Raw genomic sequence first — 26,917 nt, 5'->3', positions numbered from 1 at the left:
CTCCCCCCACCAAAAAGTGAAGAAAACCAGTTCTGGGTAAATGTGGCAAAAGAGATCAGTACGTGGCAGACCGTTCCTCCCAGGTGGCCGACGGCCCGAGCCTCGGTGGACCAAGGGCTAGGGCGGGCAGCTAGGGGAAGCGGGTCGGGTCCCCGGGGACTTCGAGGCCGCTCCTGCTCAGCAGGAAGGAATGCAGACCACACCTACGCGCCCGGCCAACAGGGGCAGGACGGCCGGCCCGGGCAGTAGGTGTGAAGGAGGGAGGCAGGAAGAGAGAAGGAAGCAAGGGGAGCGGCAGGCCGCCGACGGCCTCCCCCCGCCCGGCCCCAGGCCCACCTCAGCAGCGTCTCGAGCGCGCTCTCGTGCTTGTCCAGCGGGCGGCCGAGCGCGGCGCGGCGCAGCTTGCTGAGCTCCTCCGCCGCGCGGCAGTACTGGGCCTGCTCCTCCCCGCCGCTCGGGTACGTCTGCTGGATGAACTTCACCAGCGGCTTGGCCAGGTCCACCTCCGAGGTCTTCTTCAGCTGCACTGAGACGAACGTCGCCATGGCGAGCGCCTCGGCCGCCCTTCGGGCCAAAGACCGCGGGACGACGACAAAGGCCGAGGCGCGCGGGGTACCGTACAGGCGGACTGACGAGCTGACAGAGGTCCGCTCGGCCTGCGCTTCGGGTCTGGCCACTTCCGGGAGCTATCGCGCAGGCGCAGTCGGCGCGCCGCCTCCGGTCACGTGAGGGAGACCGGGCGCCGGCGCTGCTCACCTGGGCCCCCACTCTTCCTGCGCCCAGCCTTACGGCGCCGGCTTTCTCCACAGGCGGAATTTTCTCATTCCTCCGTACTTCCTCGGCAGGTGGGCAGAGTGCTTTCACGTAAAGATAATTCTTCCTCCGCTCTAACAATTTCCCGGGGAAGTGCTACAGTTACTGCCACGGGCGCGAGTTTGCAGCCACCTGTCCAAGACCTGGCAGCCTCAGGGTTATTGTGACCTATGGTAATTCATTCAGCGGGCTGCTGTGTATGAATACTGTGTGCACAGTGAGCCGAGTAGGCAAGGTCCTGGCTATTGTGCAGCTTAATGTCAGGTAAGGACACAGATATTAAGGTGGACCAAAAAAGTATCTTGGTACAAAAAGCAGGGTGCTTGGCATGTAAGGGTATGAGGGTCCCTCGAAAGAACCTAGTTTAAACAATAATAATTATTAAATAATTATTTAAGAGAAGGTTTTTCTGAGGAGGTGAACTTTAAAAGACCTGCAGTTTGAGAAGATGCTTGACATTAGGAGAAGGGAAGAGTGGCCGGGAGAGTAGTGGCTGGGGAGAGCCTCCCAGACCAAGGGGCAACGGCCCTAGGAGGCAAGCACTTCCCATGTTCAGGGTGTGGAAGCAAACAGTGTGGCAAAAACTTAATAAACAAGTAGAGAATGGGATGAAATAAAGTTGGAAGAGTAAACAGGCATCAAATCGTTCAGAACCTTGTAAGCCAAGTTAAAGAATTTGTATTGTAGAAGAAATGGAAAGGAAGCTATAAATGCCATTTAAGAAACGGTGACATGATACAATTTATCGACACATTTTTAAAAGGCCACTGTGTGCATCAATCTGATGAGATGTCATATGAAGTATACAATATCGTCATCTATGATCTATTCCAGGCAAAAATGTTTAACTTGAATCTGTCAATTCTTTGCATCTAACACACAATTTATAAAGAAGTACAGGGGATAGAAGAGCAAACTAAATGATACCATGAAAAGTAACCAGACAAATGCAGAAGGTGGAACATTAGGCAGAATAACTGATCCCATCTCTTTAAAAAATTATAGTTATAAAAAAGCCACTGCTCTGTAAAAGAAATTTGAGGGACATAGAATCTGGATTGAATCCTGATTTGAACAGACCAGCTATGAAATGCGTTTTCAGGACAATTGAAGAAATTTGAACATAGATGGACTGAATATGAGATGAAAATGTATTGCCATGGAAAGGTGGAGATCATTAACTGAAAAGAGCAAGTCACAAAACAGTATGTATGTTACAATATCTCATTTTGATTATAAAATGCACATATGTGTATTTATGTACTATGAAAAAAGATCTAGAAGGATTATACCCTAAGGAATTAGCAGTTGTAATCTTTAGAAGTGGAAATGTCTTATTTTCTTTATTTGTTGCCTATCTTTTTTGTGTAATTTTTTACAGAATATATACTACTTTTGTTACAAAAGTTTATTTGGCCACAGTTTTTTTTAATTTTTAAAAGTTTATTTTTCCAGGTTAAAATAAATAAAGTAGCCACTCTGGGTGCTATGTAGAGAATGTATTAGAGGAAGGCAAGGTAGAAGCATGGAGCCAAATCCTGAAACCATTTCAGAAATCCAGGCAAGGGATCATGAAAGCTAGCATTAGCAGTACTAAGCCAGACTCCCAGATTTGGGGCCTGAACATCTGAGCTGTCAGTGGAATCATTTACTGACATATTAAAAAAATAGAAAATAAAAAAAACTGATGGATAATCCACTGATGGGCCCAGAGGATGGGAAGTGTTTATACCAAGCATTGAAGTGGAGTCATTAAATTGACAATTGGGTATATGAGATTAGAGCTCCAAGAAGAGATCTTGTTTGGGAATCAACAGTCGGCATACAAATTAATTTTAAGCCTCTGGGCCTAGAAAGGAACACAAAGAAATAGAAATAGATCAGAAGCTTTCAGGAAATAGAATATCAGATTATGTGTTTTTTTTAAGACAGAAGATAGTATTTTGTAGGTTGGCTGACAGGACTGATCCACTGGGGAGGGAATGAAGATTCAGAAGAGCTGAGGATAACCAAAGGAGCCAAGTGCATGAAAAGAGGAGAGGAAAGGGTAACCAGAGTAGGGAGGGTACAAGAGAAGGGATTAACTGTCAGAAAGATGAGGGATGTGTCATTTGTTGAGGCAGATGGAGGGAAAAAGGAAATGAATATAGATGTGTTTAAGTGTGGCATTGATCAAGGAAAGATTAAGGTGATCTTATCTGATAAAACGTGATCTGTCTCTGCATGTCTCTCAGACTTTATGTTTTGCCACTTGTTCCTCATGTATTACTGCCCAGTCATGTTGGTCTTACTTCAGTTTCTCAAACTCTCACTAAGATCTTTCTTTCCTCATATGACCTGAAATAATTTACCCCTTTCTTCATATCTTGGAAGAAATGTCTCCTCCCCATAACACCGTCTAAAATAGATTCCCCCCTTGTTAGTGTCTAACTCAGCCATTGTTTATTTGCTTCATAACACTTATCCTAACTAGCAAGTTTTTTGTTACCTGATTAATTTTTTTCTGACTTTCTCACTAGAATGTAAACTCCTTAAGGACAAAAACTGTGTTTGTTTTGTATACTGTTAAGTCTCTAGCACTTGGCACTTAGTAGGCAACTCAGTAAATATTTTTGAAAGAGTCAATGAGTTTCACTGCTTGCAAAAAAATAAAAAGGTTTCTACTATCAAAATAACACAGCTTTCCCCTCAATACCCTCATTAAATAGGCATTAGGCCAGTGGCCAAAGAAGGAGGGTATATAAGGGTAGGCTAGCTCATATTCTGATAATAAACAATTTCAAAATCTCAGCATCTTAACATAATAAACATTTGTTCCTTGCTCATGCAAAGTCTTCTGTGGGACAAGCAACTGTCCAGGGTCGCTGTCCTCCAAGCAGTGTCTCAGTCATTCAGACGAGTTTGATCTTGTAGCTTAACTGTCTTAACTTGAGACTCCAATTTCAAATGGGAAGAGGGAATCTGTAGCATCATATAGCAACTGTTCACTGCCTCTGCCCTCTCACTTTCATTACCTTTCACTGTCTAGAACTTCTCACATAGCTCCGTCAGACTGGAATGGGATCAGGAAGGGTGGTCTTCTGTATGCCCAGGAGGGAAGGGAGAACTGGATGCTTAGGGAGCCCTAGTGATGCTTTCCAAAGATACGTTTCACTGTTTCCAAACTCGCTTATGGTAACATTGATTTTCCATCTGTGTAATGAAACTTCATAAAATGTGTTCTTAGAGTGTATCCGCAGTGTAACGTTTCAGGGAATATTAAATCTATAGGTTTTTTCCTCCCTGATAATCCCTGGTTCCGGTGAGCCCATCATTACCCCCACTGATTGAACCAATGGAAATAAACCTCTCTGGATGGACAGAACCCTGCTGAAAACAGCTTTGAGTTTCAAAATAGAGCTTTCAAGTCCATGTTGAGACAGTAGCCTGAAAGTAAGCACTTGTGATTTTGGGGAGGAGCGAAGCCTTGTTGAGGAGAAAAGAAGTTTATCAAAGCCAAGCCCAGAGGACTGTAACAAAGAGTTTTTACAGTAAATGAGAGGGTAAATAGTACAAGGATTTGATGTAAGGGAAGTCCCTGCAATGCAAGAAAGAGAAAGCCCTTTTGGGTGCTAAGAGGAAGAGTCTAAGAGAGAGAAAGTGAAAGGCAAAAGGTAAATGAGGTGTCTTCACTCCCCTACTCCACTCTCTCGGGGTAAACTTAAGGGTGTTGGGGGGTCATGGGGGAGGACCTACAGGAAAGGAGGCATGGAGTAGAAGAGTTCAAATAGACTTGCTGAAACCAATAACATTAGGATGGAGAGGACTTCCTTGGCGGTCCAGTGCTTCCACTGCAGGGGGCGAAGGGTTCGATCTCTGGTTGGGGAACTAAGATCCCACTGCCACATGTCACCTGGGAGACACATCATGTGTATGGAATAGAAAGGGGAATGGTGTGGGGCAGGGCACTCAGTTTTTTGCAACATATAACATGCTTGAGAACTATTTGTCTCCTTAATCTATTTGCATATTTCTAAAAAATTAAAAATGCAAGAAGAGAAAATTACCCACTTTCCACTTATGGGTGTGTAAATTTTGAGGTCCACATGGCCTCAAATTTTTTTAAGAGAAATAGGAAACTATTAACCTTTTTATGTAGAATTATTCCCTGTGCAAGCCCATTCTCATCCCATATACGAATGATCATATTTCCACCAGCTGCCAGTTCTCTAATACCATTCACAGCTATTTAAATAACCTGCCCTTTGCCACCAGTGTCTCTTAGACAGGAGTTGTTTTACTTGTTTTACTCAGAAGATAACTTCTGAGAATGAATATCAGCATTATTTTGAAAGAATTGCTTTACAGAGTAGAAATAATTCTGGACAGCTGTGTGTATTATCTTGTGTGTATCTCGACGTTTGAGGGCAGGTTTCTCCTGTTTTCACCAAAATCCAGTATGTGTTTTAGTATCCAAAGTTGAAGAGGAGCTCCCTCACCGTCTCTCCCTTGCTTTTGTTAATTTGCTTTTAGAGTTATATGCAGTTTCTTTAGTCTGTTCCCTCAGGCATACACTAGCTCTCTGTTTCAGATTCAGGGAGCAGTAAGTAAATGGTTATTGGTAGTCCTTCATATTAAACATACTTGAGTTTCCTTGTAAGAAAATTATGCATGTACACAGACATGTGTGATTTCATTTATCTTTACTTATTTAATATTTATGATCATATATTAAAAACCAAGGGCTTCCCTGGTGGCACAGTGGTTGAGAGTCCGCCTGCCGATGCAGGGGACACGGGTTTGTGCCCCCGGTCCGGGAAGATCCCACGTGCCACGGAGCGGTTAGGCCCGTGAGCCATCGCCACTGAGCCTGCGCGTCCGGAGCCTGTGCTTCGCAACGGGAGAGGGCACAACAGTGAGAGGCCCGTGTACCGCCAAAAAAAAAAAAAAAAAAACCAAACCCTCCCCGTAAGCTTCATGGTACAAAGGAAAGTATCAATAACATGTGGATGGCCAAACTAAGTTATTCAGCAAGTATCTGTTCAGGTTCCACTGTGTGCCAAGCAAAATTTAAATCAGGAGAATTCTGTAACCAATATGTCAATCTATTGTATATATTTACAAAGTTCTTGGTTCCACACTCATAGAAGATAGTTCAGGAGATGGTTTATAGGATGGGGTCTAGGACAGGAGGTAAGCCCTACAATGGTAGCTGTGCAGCAGAGTAGCCAGACCAGATTAAAACAGGAAAATGAAGGGCTGCAGAAGGAAGGTCCCATAGAGAAAAAAAGAAAGATTAGAGAGGGACTTCCCTGGCGGTCCAGTGGTTAAGACTCCACGCTTCCACTGCAGGGGGCACAGGTTCGATCCCTCGTCGGGGAACTAAAATACTGCACGCCACGTGGCATGGCCAAAAAAATAAAAAAAGAAAGGGGGATTAGATAGAATACCTGATGTGATGGAGCTTTCAGAAAAAACTAAGAGTTATTACAAAGAAGAACAAAAGACTGTGACACTAAGAAAAGCAAAGGAAATAAAATCATTGTGCATCTCTTGGTGTTTACAGTCATAATAAACACTAATTGTTTAAGGTTGTGTCTACCAGGTTTCTTTCTAGAAAACCTCCTATTTTAAAAAATTTTTTATTGAAGTATAGTTGCTTTACAATATTTTATTAGTTTCAGGTGTACAACAAAGTAATTCGGATAGCTAGATAGATAGATAGATAGATATTTTTTTCAATTCTTTTCCATTATACAAGACATTGAATACAGTTATTACAAGACATTGAATATAGGTCCCTGTACTATATAGTAAATCCTTGTTGTTTGAAAAATTACTATTTTCTCTTTGTAATTAATAAATAATTTGGGGAAATATACTTTGAGACTATATTAATGTGTTGTTCCTCATTAAACTTTTTTTTACTAGTTTTAGCATCCTTTGATGATTCTCACCTGACACTATTATTGCTATGATAGTGGCAAAATGGTGATTTTCTAATCCATCATTTCTCCTATGTTTATTAGTAGGCATTATTCTATAAGGAAAACTTTTCCTTTCTCTCCAATTTATTAATTTATTCAGTTACATATTTATTTATATCAGCACAGACTCATGGATTTTTATTCAGTAGATTATAATCCACTGCTATCATTATTTATTTTGATACTCTACCTTGTCCAGGAGTTGGCCAATGGAAGCACCTTTAGGCAGGCTCCTATGTTCTTTTTCTCCCAACGTTTTAATTTTGTAAATTTCAAACACAGCATAGAATTTTACAGTGAACACACCTACATCCCACCCACTTAGCTTCTAACATTAACATTTTACTATCACACATATCTATCTTTATCACACCTCTCTCTATCTAATCATCCCTCTATCCATCCATCCATTAATCTGCCTTACTTTTTTGGATCCATTTCACAGTACATTGCAAACATCAGACAGGAAAAGTAAAATAAGTAACTTGATTGGTGAATATGTAATAGATGGGAGTCAAAAGATATTATCTGGGGCTTCCCTGGTGGCGCAGTGGTTGATAGTCCGCCTGCCGATGCAGGGGACACGGGTTCGTGCCCTGGTCCGGGAGGATCCCACATGCCGCGGAGCGGCTGAGCCCGTGGGCCATGGCCGCTGAGCCTGCGCGTCCGGAGCCTGTGCTCGGCAACGGGAGAGGCCACGACAGTGAGAGGCCGGCGTACCGCAAAAAAAAAAAAAAAAAAAAAAAAGATATTATCTAAATTATATCAACAAATATCATTTAAAGCTGACAAATCAAATAGTATAAGGAAGTAAAGAAAAAGGGGACCAAATAATTTTCTAAAAGGCATTATTATAAAGATAACCATTGAAACAAAAATATAAACTTTCCTAAAACCAAAAGAAAATTTAAAGGAGCAAACAGGCCACACAGGCAAAAACATAATAAAAATAGCAACACAATAAATACAGCACAGAATGATATAACAAATTGAGATCAAACCTAACAGTCATGTAATAAATGTAATTGGGTTTAAATTAACATTGAAAGAAAAAAGACTTTTAGACTGAATCAAAAAGGAAAACCCAAATATGATAGATTGTAAAATTGGCTACAAATTCTTCTCCCTTCATCTATGACTTTGCATTGTGATGTTGTAGATCCTCTCATCAAGAACTGGAGTCTGTTTGACCACCCTTAAGTCTGGGTTGTTGATGTAAATTGCTTCGGCCAATGGGGCATTAGCAATCGTGATGCAAGCCGACACTTCAGCCATCAGAGCTTGTTCCTTCTTGCTGCACTTGAAACCCTGTGATCTCTCTGCAGAGACCAGCCTGCTGGATTATGAAAGATGGCCCAGTCATCCCCCTATCCTCAGCCAATAGTCTACTAATTGACAGACAAGAGAATTAGGCTATTGTAGATCTTTCAGCCACCAGCCAACCCCCAGCTGATGTTAGTTACATGAGTAAGCCCATCAGAGTTTTGCTGAGCCAGCCTAGACCACAAATGCCCAACCAACCCACAGAATCATGAGCTAAATAAATGGCTCTTGTTTTAAGCCACTAAGTTTTGTCACAGTTTGTTATGCAGCAAAAGCTAACTGATACCCCAACATGGCACATATAAGCAGTACACCTAAACAAAGTGATTCAGAAAGGATAAATAGAAATAGAGATATGCCAGGCACATAGAAACAATAAGAATGCAGAGGTTATCATCTTGATATCAGACAGTTCAAGCCAAGAGGATATAAATAGGAATAAGAACACTTCATAATGCTAAAGGATAAAATTGTCCAGAAAAAAAGTGTAACTAAAGCTACAGTTACAGGTTTTTAATATGTATGTGTTGGGTAACCCCAAAAATCTATGTATCAACACAGCAACCACCATCACAAAAGAGAAACTACAAGATTAAATTTTGAACTAATAATTTCAAATCTTTTGGCCAAATGTTTGAGTAGCTAAGAGAATTAAAAGGAATATCACTCAGGGGTGATGCAAAGAGGATACATCTGGAGGCAAGAGAGATGAATAATGTCCTCTCTGAATAATGTGTAGTACCTCATTATGAGAGATGTGGCCATGCAAATTATAGGGCAGTTGAGAAAGTATAAATTTTCCACTTTGCAGTTAGGCTGTATTCTCTATGAAAAATAATATTTGTTTTTTGGAGATGGTGATTCAACAGCCACCTGCAACACCTTTCGTAGAAACAAAAAGAATCTCATCTACAACTCCCAGTAGCAGTGAGTTTGTTCACCCACCTTGTACTTTGTAGGATCTGAATAGTCGAAGTTCCCCACTCTAACTTGGGAGTATGAGAGGACTCCACTGCCCTTACCCACCACACTCCCCCCCAGGGTATTCATCTAGCCCTGTGGTTCCAACTTCAGGTAATTTTGCCCCCCAGGAGACATTTAGCAATGTCTGGAGACATTTTTGTTTGTCACAACTTGGGGGTTGGGGGGTTGCTACTGGTGTATAGTGGGTAAAGGCCAGGGATGTTACCTACAATACACAAGACAGTCCTACACAACAAAACTGCATCCTGCCCAAAATGTCAGTTGTACTGAGGGTGAGAGTCACTCTTGAGAATCATGCAGTCATGCAGTCAGCCCTCTGTATCTGCGTATTCCCCATCTATGGATTCAACCAATAGTAGACTGAAAATATTTGGAAAAGAACTTCCAGAAAATTCCCAAAAGCAAAACTTGAATTTACCGTGATGGTAACTATTTACGTAGCATTTACATTGTATTAGGTATTATAAATAATCTAGAGATGATTTAAGGTATATGATAGGATGTGCATAGGATATATATAAATACTACACCATTGTATATAAGGGACTTGAGCATCTGTGGATTTTGATATCCATGGGAGTCCTGCAACCAATCTTCCATGGATACCGAGGGACCACTGTACTCTGTCCAGTAGACTTTGAGGTCTTCCTACCTTCCATATACCTTCACCCATCCACCCTTCTCTAAGTATCCTAATCCTCATCTGGGTATCCTTACCTCTCTGTCCTTTTTTTTTCTTTGTCCTTTTTCTTAAACCTTAACAGATAAGGATGTGGCTCAGGCCTTAGATCATTAGTATAATCGCATCCTCAAGCCTCAGTAATTTAAAAAAAAAAAATGACCCAATTCTAGCTATTGAGGTATGAAAGAGGTTTGCCAGAGGTCTAAGAGAAGGGAATTTCATTGCTATTTTGAGAGAATTTCTGAAAGTGACCTTTCTTTCCCTAGATGTGGATGAGGAAACATGTTTCTGTACGTCAGAGTTCTTTCTTGTGCGCAATAGAAATGAACTGTGGATGGTTTAAGCAGCAAGAGAATTTATTAAAGGATATCAGGGACTTCACAGAATCTCTGGGAAAGCCAGAGAATTATAGGACACATGGCAGAATATATCCTGTTGCTCCGGGGAAAACACCACTGCTTCCCACTGAGCGCGACTACCCCGCTAGCAGATAATGTTGGGCCCTTGGGGGGCCTGAACCGCCACCACTGCTGCTTCTGAAGGTAGTACTGTCACCTCTGCCAGGGAGTCTCTGCATGGTTTTTGCAACTTTTTGACACCAAGAACCATTTGAACATACTGGCAGAGCTACAGGAGAGTCTGGGAAACAATTTCTGAATTCCACATTGGTTAAGTAAGGACTCATAAGATGGAGAACTTCCCCGTAACCCCAGGAAAGGTTTCAAAGCTGCCTTGCAGCCATTAAGCATGCATATATCCACTATACCTTGGAAGTTGTTGACAACCATCTTATGACCTTGATGGAGAATTAGGCTTCGGATGAAATTGACTTGGCAGAAGTCAGAGAGGAGAGCTAGAAAGAAACTGGGTCAACAAAGATATCACTGAGATGCTGAATCAAACCACAGCTAAGCCCACCTTGTGTCTGGGATCTATGTCCAGGGCCTAGTAAACCCCCATTGTTGTTTAAATTGGATTTTCTGTTACTTACAAATAAATGCATCCAAAGCGATATGTAAACAAAAAATAATTGGAAAATATTCCTGAATTCTTAACAATGGAATTACTAGATTACAGGGTATGTGCATTTTAAATGTGGGTATATGTTAGTCAATTACCTTCCAAAATTTTACATTAATGTTTATTTCCACTAGCAGTTTGTGAGAGTTTCTTCACACCATTACTAACACTACACTTTATCCTACTTTTAAATATTTATTAACCTGTTAGATGAAAAGTAGCATCTCATTATGCTTTTAGTCTTAATATTTAATAAGTAAAATTAAAACTCTTTAAGTGTTTTTTTTCTTCTGTTAGATACTTATTTTTATCCTTTGTCCATTTTTCTATTGGATTACTCATCTTTATTCTTTATTAATAAAATCATTCTTTTGTCATATATTTTGCATTACCATTTTGTCATTTCTCTTTTGGTATACATATCTGTTTTTAACATTGAAATTAAACTGGTGTGTCTATGACCATACCACACTGAATGCACCTGATCTCAGAAGCTAAGCAAGGTTGGACCTGGTTAGTTCATGGGTGGGAATATCTGGTGCTGTAGGCTTTAATAATATACATGAAGAACAGGTGTACACAGTACATTATGTGTACTGTATGTTTGTGTCCTTCCATAGTAGACTTCTCTTTGGAAGAGAGTCCAAAGTCTTAATCTTGCTTATAACTGGCTTTAATAATGAAAGATGGATGAATTCAGTAAAGTTGCAAAATACAAAATCAATATATAAAAATCATTTGCATTCCTATACACTAACAATGAACTATGGGCTAAGAAAACAATCCCATTTTACAATAGAATCAAAAACAAATACTTAGGAAATAAATTTAATGAAGGAGATGAAAGCTCTGTACACTAAAATATCAAACATTGATAAAAGAAAGTTAGGAACACACAAATAAATGGAAAGATAACTCAGTGTTCATGGGTTAGAAGAATGAATATTGTTAAAATGTCCATACTGCCCAAGGTGAGCTATGGATTCAATGCAATTCCTATCAAAATTCCAATGGCATTTTTCACAGAAATAGAAAATAGAAATAGAAAATCCTAAAATTTGTATGGAACCACAAAAGACCCTGAATAGCTAAGCAGTCTTGAGAAAGAAGAACAAAGCTGGAGGTATAACACACTTCCTGATTTCAAACTATATTGCAAAGCTATAGTAATCAAAATATTATGGTATTGGCATAAAAACATACACATAGATCAGTGGAACAGAATAGAGCCCAGAAATAAGCCCATGCATATATGGTCAATTAATCTGTGACAAAGGAGATGAGAATATACAATAGGGAAAGAATAGTCTTTTCAATAAGTGGTATTGGGAAAACTATATCCACATGCAAAAGAACAAAACTGAATCCATGTTTTACACTGTACACAAACATCAACTCAAAAATGGATTAAAGTCTTGCGTGTAAGACATAAAACTATAAAACTCCTAGAATAAAACATAGGGAGTAAACTCCTTAACCTTGGTCTTGACAGTGATTTTTTTTTGAAATTGACACCTAAAGCAAAGGCAACAAAAACAAAAGTAAACAAGTAGCGCTACATTATACTAAAAACTTCCTCACAGGAAAGGAAACCATCAACCAAACGAAGCGGCAACCTATGGAGTGGGAGAAAATATTCGCAAACCACTCATCCAATAAGGGATTAATATCCAAAGTATATAAGAAACTCAAACATAAAAACAACCCAATTTTAAAATGGGCAAAGGACCTCAATAGACATTTTTTCCAAAGAAAACACAAATGGCCAACAGGTGTCTGGAAATATGCTCACTAATCATCAGGAAAATGCAAATCAAAACGACAATGAGATATCACCTCACACTTGTTACAATGGCCATTGTAAAAAAGACAAGAGATAACAAAAGCTGGCAAGAATGTGGAGACAAGAAAACCTTTGTACACTGTTGATGGGAATGTAAACTGGTGCAGCCGTTTAGGAAAACAATATGGAGGTTCCTCAAGAAATTAAAAATGGAACTACCATCTGGTCCAGCAATCCTACTTCTGGATATATGTATTCAAAGTAAATGAGATCATCATCTCAAAGAGATATCTGTACTCCCATGTTCATTGCAACATTATTCACAAGAGTCAAGGTATGGAAACAAGCTAAGTTTCTGCTGATGGATGAATGGATAAAGAAAATATTATGTATAATATATAAGAATAATATTCCATTTTATATATAATATAACATATATGTGTGTGTATACTAAGAAAGAAGGTAATTCCACCATTTGCTACAACATGAATGAATCTAGAAGGCATTTTGCTAAGTGAAATAAGCCAGACAAAAACAAATACTGCATGGTACCACTTACATGTGGAATCAAAAAAAAATTTTAACAAGAGTTGACCTCATAGAAACAGAGAGTAGAATGGTGGTTGCCAGGAGAGATGGGAACAATAAGGAGAGGTTGGTAAAGGGTACAAACTTTCAGTTATAAGGTGAATAATGCCTAAGGATCTAATGTGCAGCACGGTGACTGTAGTTAATAATACAGTATTGTACGATTGTAATAGGCCAAGAGAGTAGAACTTAGGTGTTCACCCCCCCCAAAAAAAAGGATGACTGTGTTCATTAACTTGATGGTGAGAAACTTTTCACAGTGTGTAGGTACACTTGAAAAATACTACAATTTTATTTGTAATTATATTTCAATAAGGCTGGGAAAAAGTGAAAAAAGGAGAGATGAAAAATGAAAGACTAAAAGATGGAAAACTGCTGCAGTTCACACAGACCCCAGTCTCTCCTACCTCTGCCCCACAATGTGTCACTATTGAAACACGGAAGATTTGCTATATCAGGACTGTTCACGAGATGGAGCTATTGAAACTTGAGTGCTCTGATCGTCTGAGGTTACAAACTTGAAGGACTCTTTTCCCTAGGGCACACCTGTGGTGCTAGAAGGAAATTTATAAGGGCTGAGCTAGAAACCTGTTCTCACAATCAGCAATGTTAAGCACAGGTAAGCAGCCCAGGCTTCCCTCTCCTTCGTGGTGAATTTTTCCTGGGTAAGCCTTGGTGTCTTTTGCTGCCATCTCAGGTCAGGCATGCTTCAGTGCATCAGAGGTGATGTATTAACACTGATCCTCCCAAAGAAAGTGGTCAGGATCTCAATAACTTCCTTCCCAGGAGATTCCTTAGGCTTTGGGAAAATTTGCTGACCCTCTCCTGTCAACCTTCAAACTCCTGTACTAAAGGACATGTCGTGAAGAGCAGCATTTAGATTCCACATATAAGTGGTACCATGTAGTATTTGTCTTTCTCAGTCTAATTTATTTCACTTAGCATAATGCCTTCAAGGTCCACCCATGTTGTCACAAATGATGGTGAAGTCACAATGTCCAGATAACAACTGCACAACTGTCCTGACTGGGGCAATGTGACAGGCAGATCAACTGTGGTCCTCACCATGGTTCTGCCATTGTAACTTACCTTTTTTTAAAAAAAATTTATTTTATTTTATATATTTTATTTTTGGCTGTGTTGGGTCTGTTGCTTTGCATGGGCTTTTCTCTAGTTGCGGCGAGCAGGGACTACTCTTCATTGTGGTGTGCGGGCTTCTCATTGCGGTGGCTTCTTTTGTTGCAGAGCACGGTCTCTAGGCACACGGGCTTCAGTAGTTGTGGCAGGCAAGCTCAGTAGTTGCGGTTTGCGGGCTCTAGAGCACAGGCTCAGTAATTGTGGCACACGGGCTTAGTTGCTCCACAGCATGTGGGATCTTCCCGGACCAGGGTTCAAACCCATGTCCCCTGCATTGGCATGCAGTTTCTTAGCCACTGTGCCACCAGGGAAGCCCTGTAACTTACTTTTAACCTGATGAAACTTCTAGAGGATCTGCTTCACCAAACAGGGAATAAATCTAAATATAAAATACAGATCAAGGACCCAGAGAATCTAGCCCAGAAGAAAAACAGAGGGAATTCCAAGACTGACATCAGAAGAAAGTCCTAGGATTATGGTTGTACAGAACATCTAGAGAGCAACCAACAGAGACAAGAAAAGGAGATTTACAGAGGAAACATTTCCCAAAAGATTGGAATACATTTCAAGGCAATTAACATATCCAAGAAAAAAAACTGAGAAAGGAAACTAAATAAAGACTTAAGTGTCTGTTAATAGCAGAACCGGTTTATTCAGATCAACCCTACCACCAAAGACAAATAAAACATCTGCATAGAATATTTAAATTAAACTTCTTAAGGCACTAATGAGCTAACAACATTCTGAGGTGGTGTTACCCAACTAAATGTGGGTCCGCTTGCCCTGGCGCAGTAAAGCCAATCTACTGACACAGGGCTGTGGTGAAGGAGAGCATAGCCTTTATTGCAGGGCACCAAGCAAGGAGTCCAGGGCAGCTAGTGCTTAAAAGACCTGAACTCCCGAAGGCTTTCAGGGGAAGGTTTTTAAAGACAGGGTGGAGTGGGGGATGGGGGGTGTATGATCAGCTCATGGACGTTCTTCTGATTGGTTGGTGGTGAGGTCGCCGGGGGTCAACATCATCAACCTTCTGGTTCCAACAGGTCTGAGGTCTCTGTGCCTGTGGGCAGCATACAGTTCACTTCTTCCACCCGGTCAGGATTTCAGTGTCTGCAAAACAGCTCAAAGGACATGGTTCAGAATATTCTCTATAGGCCCTGAGGAGGAACTAGAAGTGCTTGACTTTGTTTAACGGCTAAACTGTTATTATTTCGTCTTGTTTGACTGTTTCCCTTTCTTTCTGCATTTTCTCACTTCTCTGATTACATTTATTCTTTGGCTAAAGTTTTTTTTACAGACAAAAGGCAGGCGGAAGACATGGTGGGGGTGGGGTCCTGTCCTGGGAAGGCCCCATAGGGTCCTGCTCGGTTACAGTAGGATGCAGGAGAGGATGGAATCTGAAAGGTGAACATAGTATTCAGGTCGCTTACATCCTGGAAATTTACCAGTCTAAAGGGGTGGCTGAGTTGTGATACTTTTAAAAGCTTCCCGGAACTAAAGGATACCAATCAGAGTTCAGAGCCCACTGAGGGTGGGGTACCCTGGTAAATAGTCTCCTGCTTTGGATTAGGATCTCAAAGTACTGCACCCTAGAAGTCAGAGTAAATTGACAGTAAACCAGCCTTCACACAGATTGTCACCAGCTTTGAATGATGAGGTGGGCCCCAAATCTAAGACTTTGAAATCAGATTAAAGTGATCCTAGATTACTAGCGGTCCCAGGAGCCTGGCAGAAACAAATAGAAATCCTCTCTGGAGAGAGATAACATCATCCTGAGTCTTAACTTATTTCTATAACTAATTTTTGAAATACATTGTTCAACACACAATCAAATATAACTAGACATGTGAGGAGCCAAGATAAAATGAACAAGAACCAGCAGAAATAACTGACATCAGACACAGCCCTGGATGCCTCCAAATCTTGGAATTATCAAACACAAATAGTAAAACAAGGGCACTTCCTTTGCTAAAGGATGCACAAGCCATGTTGGAAAATTTCAACAGGAAACTGGAAGCTATAAATAGTGACATACCACACTTATAAAAGAACCAAATAGAATTTGACAAGGGAAAAATACTATAACCAAATTTGTTAAGTGAATGAGTTTACGAGCAGATAAACTGGAAGATATGTTAAAAACCGAATCATAAAGCACTACAACAGTCTGGTGAGAGTTACATTTGCATATATATAATAATATAAACACTGCATGTTGATTTGACCAACTATTATAACGATATTCAGAAAATGAATACCACTAAGGATCCTACAGTTATTAAAAAGATAACAGTTTATTTTAAACTTATGATAAATTTCAATTTTAGATAAAATAGAAAACTTCCTTGAAAAACACAACTTACCAAAACACACAAGAAATAGGACATTTGAATAGTATTATATGTATTAAAGAAATTGAATTTGCAGTTAAAAACTCCCCCCCACAAACATACAAAACTCCAGCCCCAGATGACAGTGAATTTTTGAAAACATTTAAGGAAGAAATAGCACCAACGTCACACAAACTCTTTCAAAGAATAGAAAATGGGAGAATGTTTACCAATTCACTATATGCTATCAAAATAACACATAAAAAAAATCTGACAAGGACTGTTAGACCTGCGCGGTCTCCTAGGAGTTTCGACTCGCCCAGGAAACAACAAGAGTCGGAAGTCGATGCAAAACGCAAGAGGTTTATTGAAGGCCGGTGCACCGGGGTTCCTTGGTCCTCACGCAGGAGGTCGAAGAAGGAACCCTTTTGGGCGCGAATATGTCAGTTTTACAGGTTCCCACTTCCCCGTATGTAAATTATAGATTTGGTTGTGTTCTCCTGCTGATTGGTCCCGGCTTAGGCTCGGACCAGAGAGGGAACTTGTCCCCAGCTGCCTGATTGGTCTTTGACAGACACCTTTTTTACATTTTGTTATCTCCCTCCTTCTCCCCAGCTGCCTGATTGGTCTTTGACAGACACCTTTTTTACATTTTGTTATCTCCCTCCTTCTCGGAAGGGGGCCGGACATCCTGGAAATTCACCCATTGTCTAAGAAGCCCCTATTGTCTGGAGAGTTCTTAATCATTAGCTGGAACAATGTCCCTCGAGTCCCACAGGACGTTATAAGAAAGAAAAATTACATGTCAATACCTCTGATGCAAATAAATTTTAAAATTCTTTTAAGATATTTTAAAATTGAATGCAGTGATATATAAAATGGATAATCATCATGGCCAGGTTGGGTTTATTCCAAGAATTCAAAGGTAAAATGATAGTCAAAAAAGTATTCAATTAATATATCAAAATTTTGATAGCTCAGTTTTAAGAGTACGGTCTTTTTCAATGATTGATGTAACATTTTTTCCAAATACTTTAAACTTATTGAATATTGGCTCCATGCTAATAATAAAAATTAACTTTTTGCAATAAATGAACAAACCAAACAAAAACAAACATGCAGATAAAGAGAACAAAATAGTGGTTGCCAGAGGGGGAGGGGTTGGAGAGCAGGCAAAATGGGTAAAGGGGATCAATGGTCTGGTGAAGGATGGAAACTAAATTTTAGGTGGTGAGCGTGCTGTAGGGTATACAGAAGCAGAGATAGATTGTTGTACACATGAAACATACAATGTTATAAATCAATATTACCTCAATAAAAAGATAATAAAATAAAATTTTTTGTAAAGAAATAAAAAAGAATATGAAGGATAGTAGGAGAGGAAATGGCACTGTGAGAGAATAAATTTGCATCTACCATAATATGAAGTTGGTAGATAACGTCTAAAGTAGCATGTGCATGTTATTTACAAATAGGTAGAGATGTAAATGCCAGAGGAGACAGCTAAAGGAGTAAAAATTAGTTGCTTCCAGAGAAGAGGAATGAAGAAACTAGGGAGGGATGGAAAAAGGGAAATGCTGTCGTTTGTCATAAGCCTTTGTAGTCCTGAAAAGGAAAAACTCAGTTGTTGTTGTCTTTCCTATGTAGGGAAAAACCCAGTTCTTCCCTACTGTGTCTTTCTTCCCTGTGTGTCGCCTTTACCTTCACAGAGAATACTTCACTTCTGACACTTGTGGTCACCAGATGTTTGAGTTTTTTTCCCCACAACAGCACGCTAGTCTCCAGCACCAGCTGGATGTCCTACAACTTAAGTCTAGCACTATCTACCTGGAGGTAGTGTCAGATCCCACAGATTAAGGGCTCAGTCCCATAAGACTGTTCTTACCCACCACACTTCAGACACCAGGGGCAAGCCCAGGTTGTCACCTGTGCTTCGGACCAACTGGCTGTAGATTAGAGACTCCTTGGGTTCGATTAATTTGGTAGAGCAACTCACAGAACTCAGGGAAACACTTTTACCAGTTTATTAAAGGCTATGATAAAAGATACAGATGAACAGCCAGATGAAGAGATATATAGGGCGAGGTCTGGGAGGGTCCGGATCGCAGGGGCTTCTGTCCCCATGGAATTGGGGTATGTCACCCTTGAGGTGCACATGAGTTCGCCAACCTGGAAGCTCTCCGAATCCCATACTATCGGGATTTTATGGAGGCTTCCTCATGTAGGCATAATCAATTATACACTCTGTTTTTAGCTGTGTTCTCCTCTCTGGGGGATGAGGGGTGTGGCTGGAAATTCCAAGCTTCTAATCCTGGTGACCAGCCCCCATTCAGGAGCCAGCCAGGAGCTCACTCAGAGCCACCTCAATAGAACAAAAGATGCTTCTAGGGCTCTTATCACTTAGGAATTTGCAAGGGTTTTAGGAGCCCTGTGTCAGGACAGGATCAAAGACAAATAGTAAAACAAGAGATGCTCCTAGTGTTCTTATCACTTAGGAAATTACAACAGTTTTAGGAGCTGTGTGTCAGGAAATGGGGGCAGAGGCCAATATATATATTTTCCATTATCTCACAAGTACTATTTGACTTTTCTAAATATGTACATATTACTTCAATAAAACAAAAATTAATGTAAAAATGAAAAAACCAGGACTGGATGAGATCATGAGGTAGACAGAGAACAGAAGAACTCTAATACCTGAGCCAGGGCCTTTGCAATGTTTAGAGCTCAGGAAGATGATGAAGAGGGACCAGCCAAGTAGACAGAGGGAGCAGCCAGAATCACAGGAGGACTTAAGAGAGTGGTGCCCTGGAAACCAAGTGAAGGAAATATTTCAAAAAGAAGGGAATGGTCAAGCATGCCAAGTGCGATTAGTAAGACTGAAAATTGATGAAAAAGAATATAAATATATATTCAAATATATAGTTATATATTATTAATATATATTATATTATTTAATATATTATAATTATAATAATTATTGTATATAATTATCATTATAATATAATTAATATATAATAATTATTGTATTGTAATTGTAACATAATTGTAATTATATATATTATATTATTAATATATGTTATATTAATGTATTATTCAAATATATATATATGAATCACTTTGCTGTACACCTGAAAGTAACACAACATTGTAAATCAACTGTACTTCATACTTCAATTAAAAAGAAAAGAATGAAAATTGATCATTGAATTTGATACCATCAAGTGTAATCTTCAAGAGCAATTTTGGTGGAGTGAAAGCCTCATCTAAGTGAGTTCTACAGAGTATAGTGGGGATGACAAGTAAAAACGGCAAGAACAGCGACTCACTGGTAAGGAAAAGAGGATGGGTATTTGTATGTCAACAGGGAGCTTTGTGCATCTAAGTGTGAGTCTGTGTGTATGGTTTCAAATGAAAATATTTGAATGTTGATGGGAATGACCTATTATGTTATAGGACAGGTACGTGATTTATATACATATATGCCTAAAATAAACTCAAGTTAGACAGCATTAATCATTTAAAATGATCCTGGATTTAATTTGTTAAATTTTAAGATTTTTGCATCTATGTATAGTATAGCTTTGGAAGAATAAGCTAGTTTTCCTAAGAAAATTAGAAAGATATTTATTGTTTTCTGTGTTCAAAAGACACACAAAGATATTAAGTTATTCATTAGATTGGCTGGACCAAGTGAAGAAATACAGGTAAGAGAATCCAACAAACTTGAGTCCTACTCCAGCTCTTTCACAGTAAGTGAAATACATAAAGCTGTTTAACACTGGGCAACATTACTTCTTTGAACCTCAATTTCCTTTTCTGTAAAATGGTGTTAATATCTAACTCATATTGTTACTGAGGATTAAATAAGATAATTTATATTGTGTTCAGCATGGCACTTAAATATAGCTAAATGTTTCACGACCATTAAATGTAGTTACTATCATTAATGATCATCAGTTATTTTTTTCTTTAATGGTTTTTTCAATTTCTTCTATTAGTTATTGACCTACAAATGTTTTCTACTTCTTCTTGAGTTAGTTTTTGTAGAGAGGTCTTTGGTTTTGTTATCAGGCTGGGAATTTTGAGCTCAATTATAAGCAGCAGTCCAAAAGCTAGCAGAGAGGGATAGAATGAGGCCAAGGAATGAAAGGGGTAATTGATGAACCAAAGTCCACAGGGAGATGGGAGAGGTGAGGCCAAGCACACAGATTTATGCGTCAAACAAAAACGCACATCTACTGAGGCTGGCAGTAAGGGATGGATCGGTGTAATGGATGGTGTTAAATATGGAGGGAGGGAGGAAAAGGAGTTTCATGTTAAGTGAACATTCTAATTATTCAACAAAAAGCCTTTAACTTACATCTTATGGTCACAAACACTGTGAAACTGTATATATTTCTCTAAACTATATTAATGTCACAGCATAGTATTGTACTTCAAAGTACTTACTTGTGATTGATGTAAAAAAACTAAAATGTGGGCCCTTCCTAGAGAAAGCAGTGTGGAAAAATATATAGAAGACTGTACAACACACTGAGAGAAAGTAAAAGCCAAATTCATGAGCAAAAACCAAAGCATTTCAGCAAAGCACATCATCTTCAGGGTGTTCTCATCATACAGAAACAACAGAAGTTCTCTGTAGAAACAGGATCATGAAATATATACCATGGTTATGCTATATTTATTGAATAGACAATTTTACTCACAAAAATACTTACAGAATAGACATTGATTGTTTTATTATATTCAGAGTAGTAAAACTAAACAGGCAAAAGGAAGTTTGTTAATTCATATGAGTATATCATGGTTAACGTGGCCACTTCTGAGGTTTCCTTGTGCATAGATTACCAAGCATCAAAATATCACATCTGCTACCAAAAAAAAAAAAAAAAAGGCAGATAATAAGAGTGTAGCAACTAAATGTTAGCTGGGGAATAATTTCTTGTTATGTGTAAATTATGTTATAGGTCATATATTATACATGTTATATAAGAGTATCTTTATCAACTAAATGTTAATTGGGGGTAAGTACTCTCTACGTAAGCTTAAGTTCTTATCAGTTTTACAGTTGTATGTGGTAAACAAGAAGATGAGCAATTAACCAGTGGAAGGAATGGATAAAAGATGAAGACATTTTGAATAATTGAGAAGAACAACCCCTTTCTTTGCACTTAACAGTAGGACTTTTTTTTTAAACCCAGATTATAAGTATTTGATAAGTCTACTCATTTTCCATGTGTAGTGGTAGACTAAATGACATTCAACGCATGTCAAACCTTAGAGCTAATTTTAGAAAACTGTCCTGTTATAATGGAAAAAGTATAGGATAAGGAGACAGGCAAAACTGGGTTCAAATTCTAGCTCAATTACCTACTATCTGGGTGACTTTAAACCGGTTATTTAAGTTGTCCAAGCCTGTTTCCTTAGCTAAAATTTGGGCATCATAATACTTTCCTCACAAGGCTATTTTAAGGACTTAATAAAAATGATAGCTCTTGTTAAGAGAAGAAAACCGATTTTTAAATTTTGAGAAATTGAAAATCAATTTTCTTTTTTGATATTCTTTCATATTTACTATTAACTGCTTTAAAAAAATTTTTTTAAGTCCACTAAACCAGGCTCCATTTATTACAATTTCTAAAATCATCAGGTAATTTTTCCTATAAAGTTGGCATATATAACTTCATTATGTACTTCCTATATGTTGATTATTATAGGAAAAAAGTCATTTTTTTCATGGTATCTTTAGCAATAAAAGATAAGTTACTTATTCAAAACTATATAGCTTGCTAAACTACTTTTGTTATAAGCAGTTATCAACTTGTTATTTCTACTGTGGCAAATCATTTTGACCCACTAAATCCCATTTTAAAGCTTCAAATGGATTAATTCTGGCCTCACACACCATACTGAGGTAACTATTACCGCATGACAAGTTACCCCAAAATTTAGTGGCTTAAAACAATGAACATTGATTATGTTATAGTTCATATGGGTGGCCAGGCCGAGCCACAATTTTTTTTATGGCTGAGCCTTGGAAATTCACCTACCATCACTTCTGCCATATTCACAGACCAGACCTGATGCACTATGGGAAGGGGCTACACAAAGGTGGGAATACCTGGAGGTGAACATCACTGGAAGGCCATCTTGGATTCTTGCTGTTGCCCCACATACAGGAGTAAATGTTCTGAAGAGGTACTTTTAACAGTGAAACTGTTACTAAAGGCAGAGTATTTTGCCTTATATATAAAAATGCTCAACAGTTTATTGAACAGATAAAGATTCACTCTTACAACCTAAAGAGAAAACAATTAAGCAAATAAATCCATTGCCTTTTTTTTTTTTTTTTGTCTGAGCTTGGAGGCTGATTGGTTATTTTGTACAGTTTGGCCATCTATGTCTTTTAGATGGAGGTCAGCAGAAGTGAGGAAGATGGTTATACAACCAGGCACCTACGACAATGATGACACAATTGATCACTACAGGTTTCCACACTAAGGAGAGACAGAAAGAGGATATGGCAGGAAGTCTCCAAAGCACCTGGTAGCTTGGGTCTTGGGGTACAGTAATCAAGGAAAATGGTCTTTGGAGGACACCAGGGACATCACAGTAAGAGATAATGCTTGAAAATATACAACAACCAGCATATCATTTCTTCCTTATGAATGTCTTTCTAGTGGTGATATATGCATGGTCAGCATATTTTCAAGATTTCATCAGAAACACCCCCTCTTCCTTTTTACTACCATATACTCATTTGCAGGAAGCTGAGGGGACCCACCCCAAATCTCAGACCTGCGGAGATAACAGTTATTTCAAAGAGCATCTCAAACTAAAGCCAGTCAGCCTGTGGAGGTACCAGAAATGAAATGATCAATTTCCCAAAAGCCTCCATCTTGGGAATGATGCTGATAGCTCTCATCCATCCACAAATGGTGCTTAATAGATATTTTTGGATGAATAAATAGAAGAACGAATGAAAGTTCCTACATGTGAATTGAAGTTTTTAAACTATTTGATGGGAGACTGAGTCAACTAAAGATACGTAATACGGACTTATTCAGTGCAGCTGCATAATGCCACTTCGTTCAGACCCAAGCTTCCTGCTGCTGTGCCCTCACTGTATGATGGAGATGGATACCTTGGGGAAAAGCACCAAGTTCCTCTGGAAAGCTGAAGAGGCTGGCACGACGCTCTTTCTTTTGAATTCTAGCCCCCAAACCACGAAGTTTACTAATAGATGTATACTCACTATGAAATGGTGTCTCCTAAATGATTTATTATCTATTAACTCCAGTAGCAATAAAGAATAATTGCTGAACACCTGAAAGAAAGAGCTATCTTGCTTGTCTCAACCCCGGCTGGCACACAGCAGACACTCAGCAAACATTGCTTGAATGAATAAATGTTATGCCAACTGTTTTATCTGTTCTGCCAGTACAGTCTTCGTAACTAGTTAACCAGAATTTAAACTGGACTATAAAGCTCTTAAATCTTTTGAAAGAGATAAGTGTTGCTTATGTGAAAAGGAGACAAAAACATAAACCAAACTAGACATGTAGATTTGATAAGAAGCTTTAAGAACTTTAAGAAGAAGAATTGAATTAGCTAATGACAAGCCACATTGTAATTATGAATGCAGTTTATAACCAAAGACATTATAAAGTCAGGACAGAGAAGAAGTGGTTCAACCAGTTACAGGAGCTTTGAAGTAAACCATTTCGACCTGGCCCCAGGTAAAACTATGAAACTGGTTTGGTCTGTGTGGTCCCCAAACTTCTCTTTCCTTCAACCCTTTTCCAGGCTAACAATACCTTCAGGTTTTCTCCACTCTCCCACTAGCTTTTTTTTAACATTACAAGGAAAGTGCAATGGTGATAGGTTGAAATTAGCTCCAAAAATACCCCTAATCCATGTATTGCAGTGGCCTCAGGGCAAATTTCCCAGGCTATAGACAGTGAAGGCATCACCGATGAGTTGAAATAAAATCCAGTATTTTTCCTAGAAGAAAGAGCTGGGATTTCTGGCCTTTATTTCCTACTTTTTTTCCAGAAGTGTGCTTGTTGAAAGCCCAGCTCCCTCCTCAAGTAGTGCAGTTAGAACTTGACTTGGATTGGCTAGGGGAGGCAGTGCAGAGAAGGATATCCTCTTTTAAAATAAATTTATTTATTTTGGTTGTGTTGGGTCTTCACTGTTGCGCACGGGCTTTTCTCTAGTTACGGCGAGCAGGGGCTACTCTTCGTTGTGGTGAGCAGGCTTCTCATTGAGGTGGCCCTTCTTGTTGTGGAGCACGGGCTCTAGGCACGTGGGCTTCAGTAGTTGTGGCTCGCGGGCTCTAGAGCTCAGGCTCAGTAGTTGTGGTGCATGGGCTTAGTTGCTCTGCGGCATGTGGGATCTTCCCAGACCAGGGCTTGAACCTGTGTCCCCTGCACTGGCAGGCGGACTGTTAACCACTGCGCCACCAGGGAAGCCCTAGCCTTTTAAAATGTTCAGTGATTACAAAAGTTCTGGGGTTCAGAGACTATTCAATGTGTAATCAACAGCTCCTAAAAAAACATTTACTTAGATAAGAAGATAATTCAATGCAAACAGAATTGGGTATTTCTTTGGGCAATTTATTTAGAATCTTTTGTCCTTTCATGATTCAACCTGCCCTTTGTAAAACTATGAGTCACCATGATTCTCATTCTGACCAATGTTTTTCTGCTTCACTGCTTGGGAGGAAATGAGTACTGCATTTTGAATTCAGCACATTTTATCTACTGTATCTAGTCTTAACTATTGAAAGAAATTGTGAAGACTTGATAAATTGCTATGCTACAGCATGACACAAGATAGCCTCCTAATACTGTGTGTATGGATTTGGCCTCTGGAACTGCTGCAGCCATCTTGTGACCATGAGGAAAGTGATAAAAGAAACTTTTGCTGAACCTTGAATATATGCATTCAGACTTGCTTACTGCATGACCGTGAGCTTGTAATATGGCAAAGAATCAGAGCAACTGCTTCCGCAGAAGAAGGAACCAGAGCAACTCGTTTTCAGAAAACTAGTCAGTCAGTAGAAAAGCGACCTGATGGGGAATTTGTGACTGTACTATCTAGACTCAACAAACTGACCTGGGGCATAGCAGTCAGCTGTGCCAAGCTCCACTATCACCAATCAACTTTGAACTGGCAATCAAAGTAGTTGTTGAAACCACGTAATCATTATTCTTTGTGAAACTTGTGACTTCTGCCTTTATAGGTCCCCTCCTTGCCCTTGATCAGAGACACCATCTCAGAAGGCTGTATTCTCTCTTATATACCTATAAATGAGTAAATCCCGAAGACTTCACACTAAATTTGTCTCCAAAGTATTCTTTGCAGTTTAACACTTACTCTGCCTCGGAATCTTTGTTTCTTTTGTTGGCAGGTCAAAGCTGATACACCAAGAATGGCAAAGCAGGAAGACAGAAAAAACCTGGTTCCTTGATGATATCTGTATTTTACTAACTATGGAGCCTTCCTACCTCTGGACTTTTTGTTTTGTGATAAAATAAATTGCCTTTTTTGCTTAAGCCACATTGAGTTGGGTTTTCTGTTTACTTGTACCAAAAGTAAAATAAGTGATACACCTTTCATTGCTCTTTTAAAAATAGTGCTCCCACCCCAGAACACACTGCCCCCTCATCCTCCTTATTATATAGTTATTTCTTTGTTTACTTGTTTATTGTCAATGTCTGCCACTAAAGTGTAAGCTCTACAAGACAGGGAACTTGGTCTGTTCAGATGCCTGTCTAGAAAGTGCTAGCACATTACGGATGCCCAATAATATTTGTTTAATAAATATTTGTTTAATTCATAGAATTGTATATCATCTTTGATTGGGTTTCCTAGAAGCAAAGCCTGAGACAGGGATGCACAAGCATGTGATTTATTGGAGGAGTGCTCTTTGGAGAAAGGTAGTTCAAGGAGCAAGGTAAGGCAGGGAGAGGAACTCAGGAGGGATGTGGTCTCAGCTGAGGTTTATACTCAGCCTGATCCCTAGAGAGCTCTAGACTATGAATTGCACCACAGAGTTGGTTCCATTTTGAAACAAGGGGGCAAGCTTTTATTTTTCACCCAAATTAATTAGTTATTAGTCATTAGCTACTGACTACGAGCTGCTTGGTTACGGTGGAGGGAAATGTTATCTCCTAGGCAACTCAGCTCCCATCCAACCAAAGGCAATTCTCCAGAGAAGGGGCTAACTGTGAGTAGTTAGTAGTCAACATTCACAGCAGCTGGGGGACGGATGTATTGGGCTTGT

At 39.4% G+C, this 26,917-nt stretch overlaps 1 protein-coding gene and 1 long non-coding RNA gene across 4 annotated transcripts in view; one reads left to right on the top strand and one right to left on the bottom strand.

Moving 5' to 3' along the window:
• The window catches only part of PDCD6IP (programmed cell death 6 interacting protein), a 61,084-nt gene extending 60,420 nt beyond the window's left edge, over positions 1-664 (bottom strand). For all 3 annotated transcript variants that reach the window (XM_060022128.1, XM_060022129.1, XM_060022130.1), the window contains exon 1: positions 337-664. In XM_060022128.1, coding sequence (XP_059878111.1) covers positions 337-545 — 209 coding nt within the window. In that variant the 5' untranslated portion in view covers positions 546-664. The remainder of the gene's footprint in view (positions 1-336) is intronic.
• A 77-nt stretch (positions 665-741) lies between these two features.
• Positions 742-26,146, top strand: LOC132431621 (uncharacterized). Its single transcript, XR_009520777.1, has 3 exons — positions 742-845; positions 1,916-2,022; positions 26,042-26,146. It is a non-coding gene; the product is annotated as an uncharacterized lncRNA (long non-coding RNA).
• The last annotated feature ends 771 nt before the right edge of the window (positions 26,147-26,917 follow it).

Source organism: Delphinus delphis, chromosome 10 (assembly GCF_949987515.2).
Source record: "Delphinus delphis chromosome 10, mDelDel1.2, whole genome shotgun sequence".
Lineage (NCBI taxonomy): Eukaryota > Metazoa > Chordata > Mammalia > Artiodactyla > Delphinidae > Delphinus > Delphinus delphis.
The sequence above is the reverse complement of the archived record's forward strand: the minus strand, read 5'-3'. Positions and strand labels throughout refer to the sequence as shown.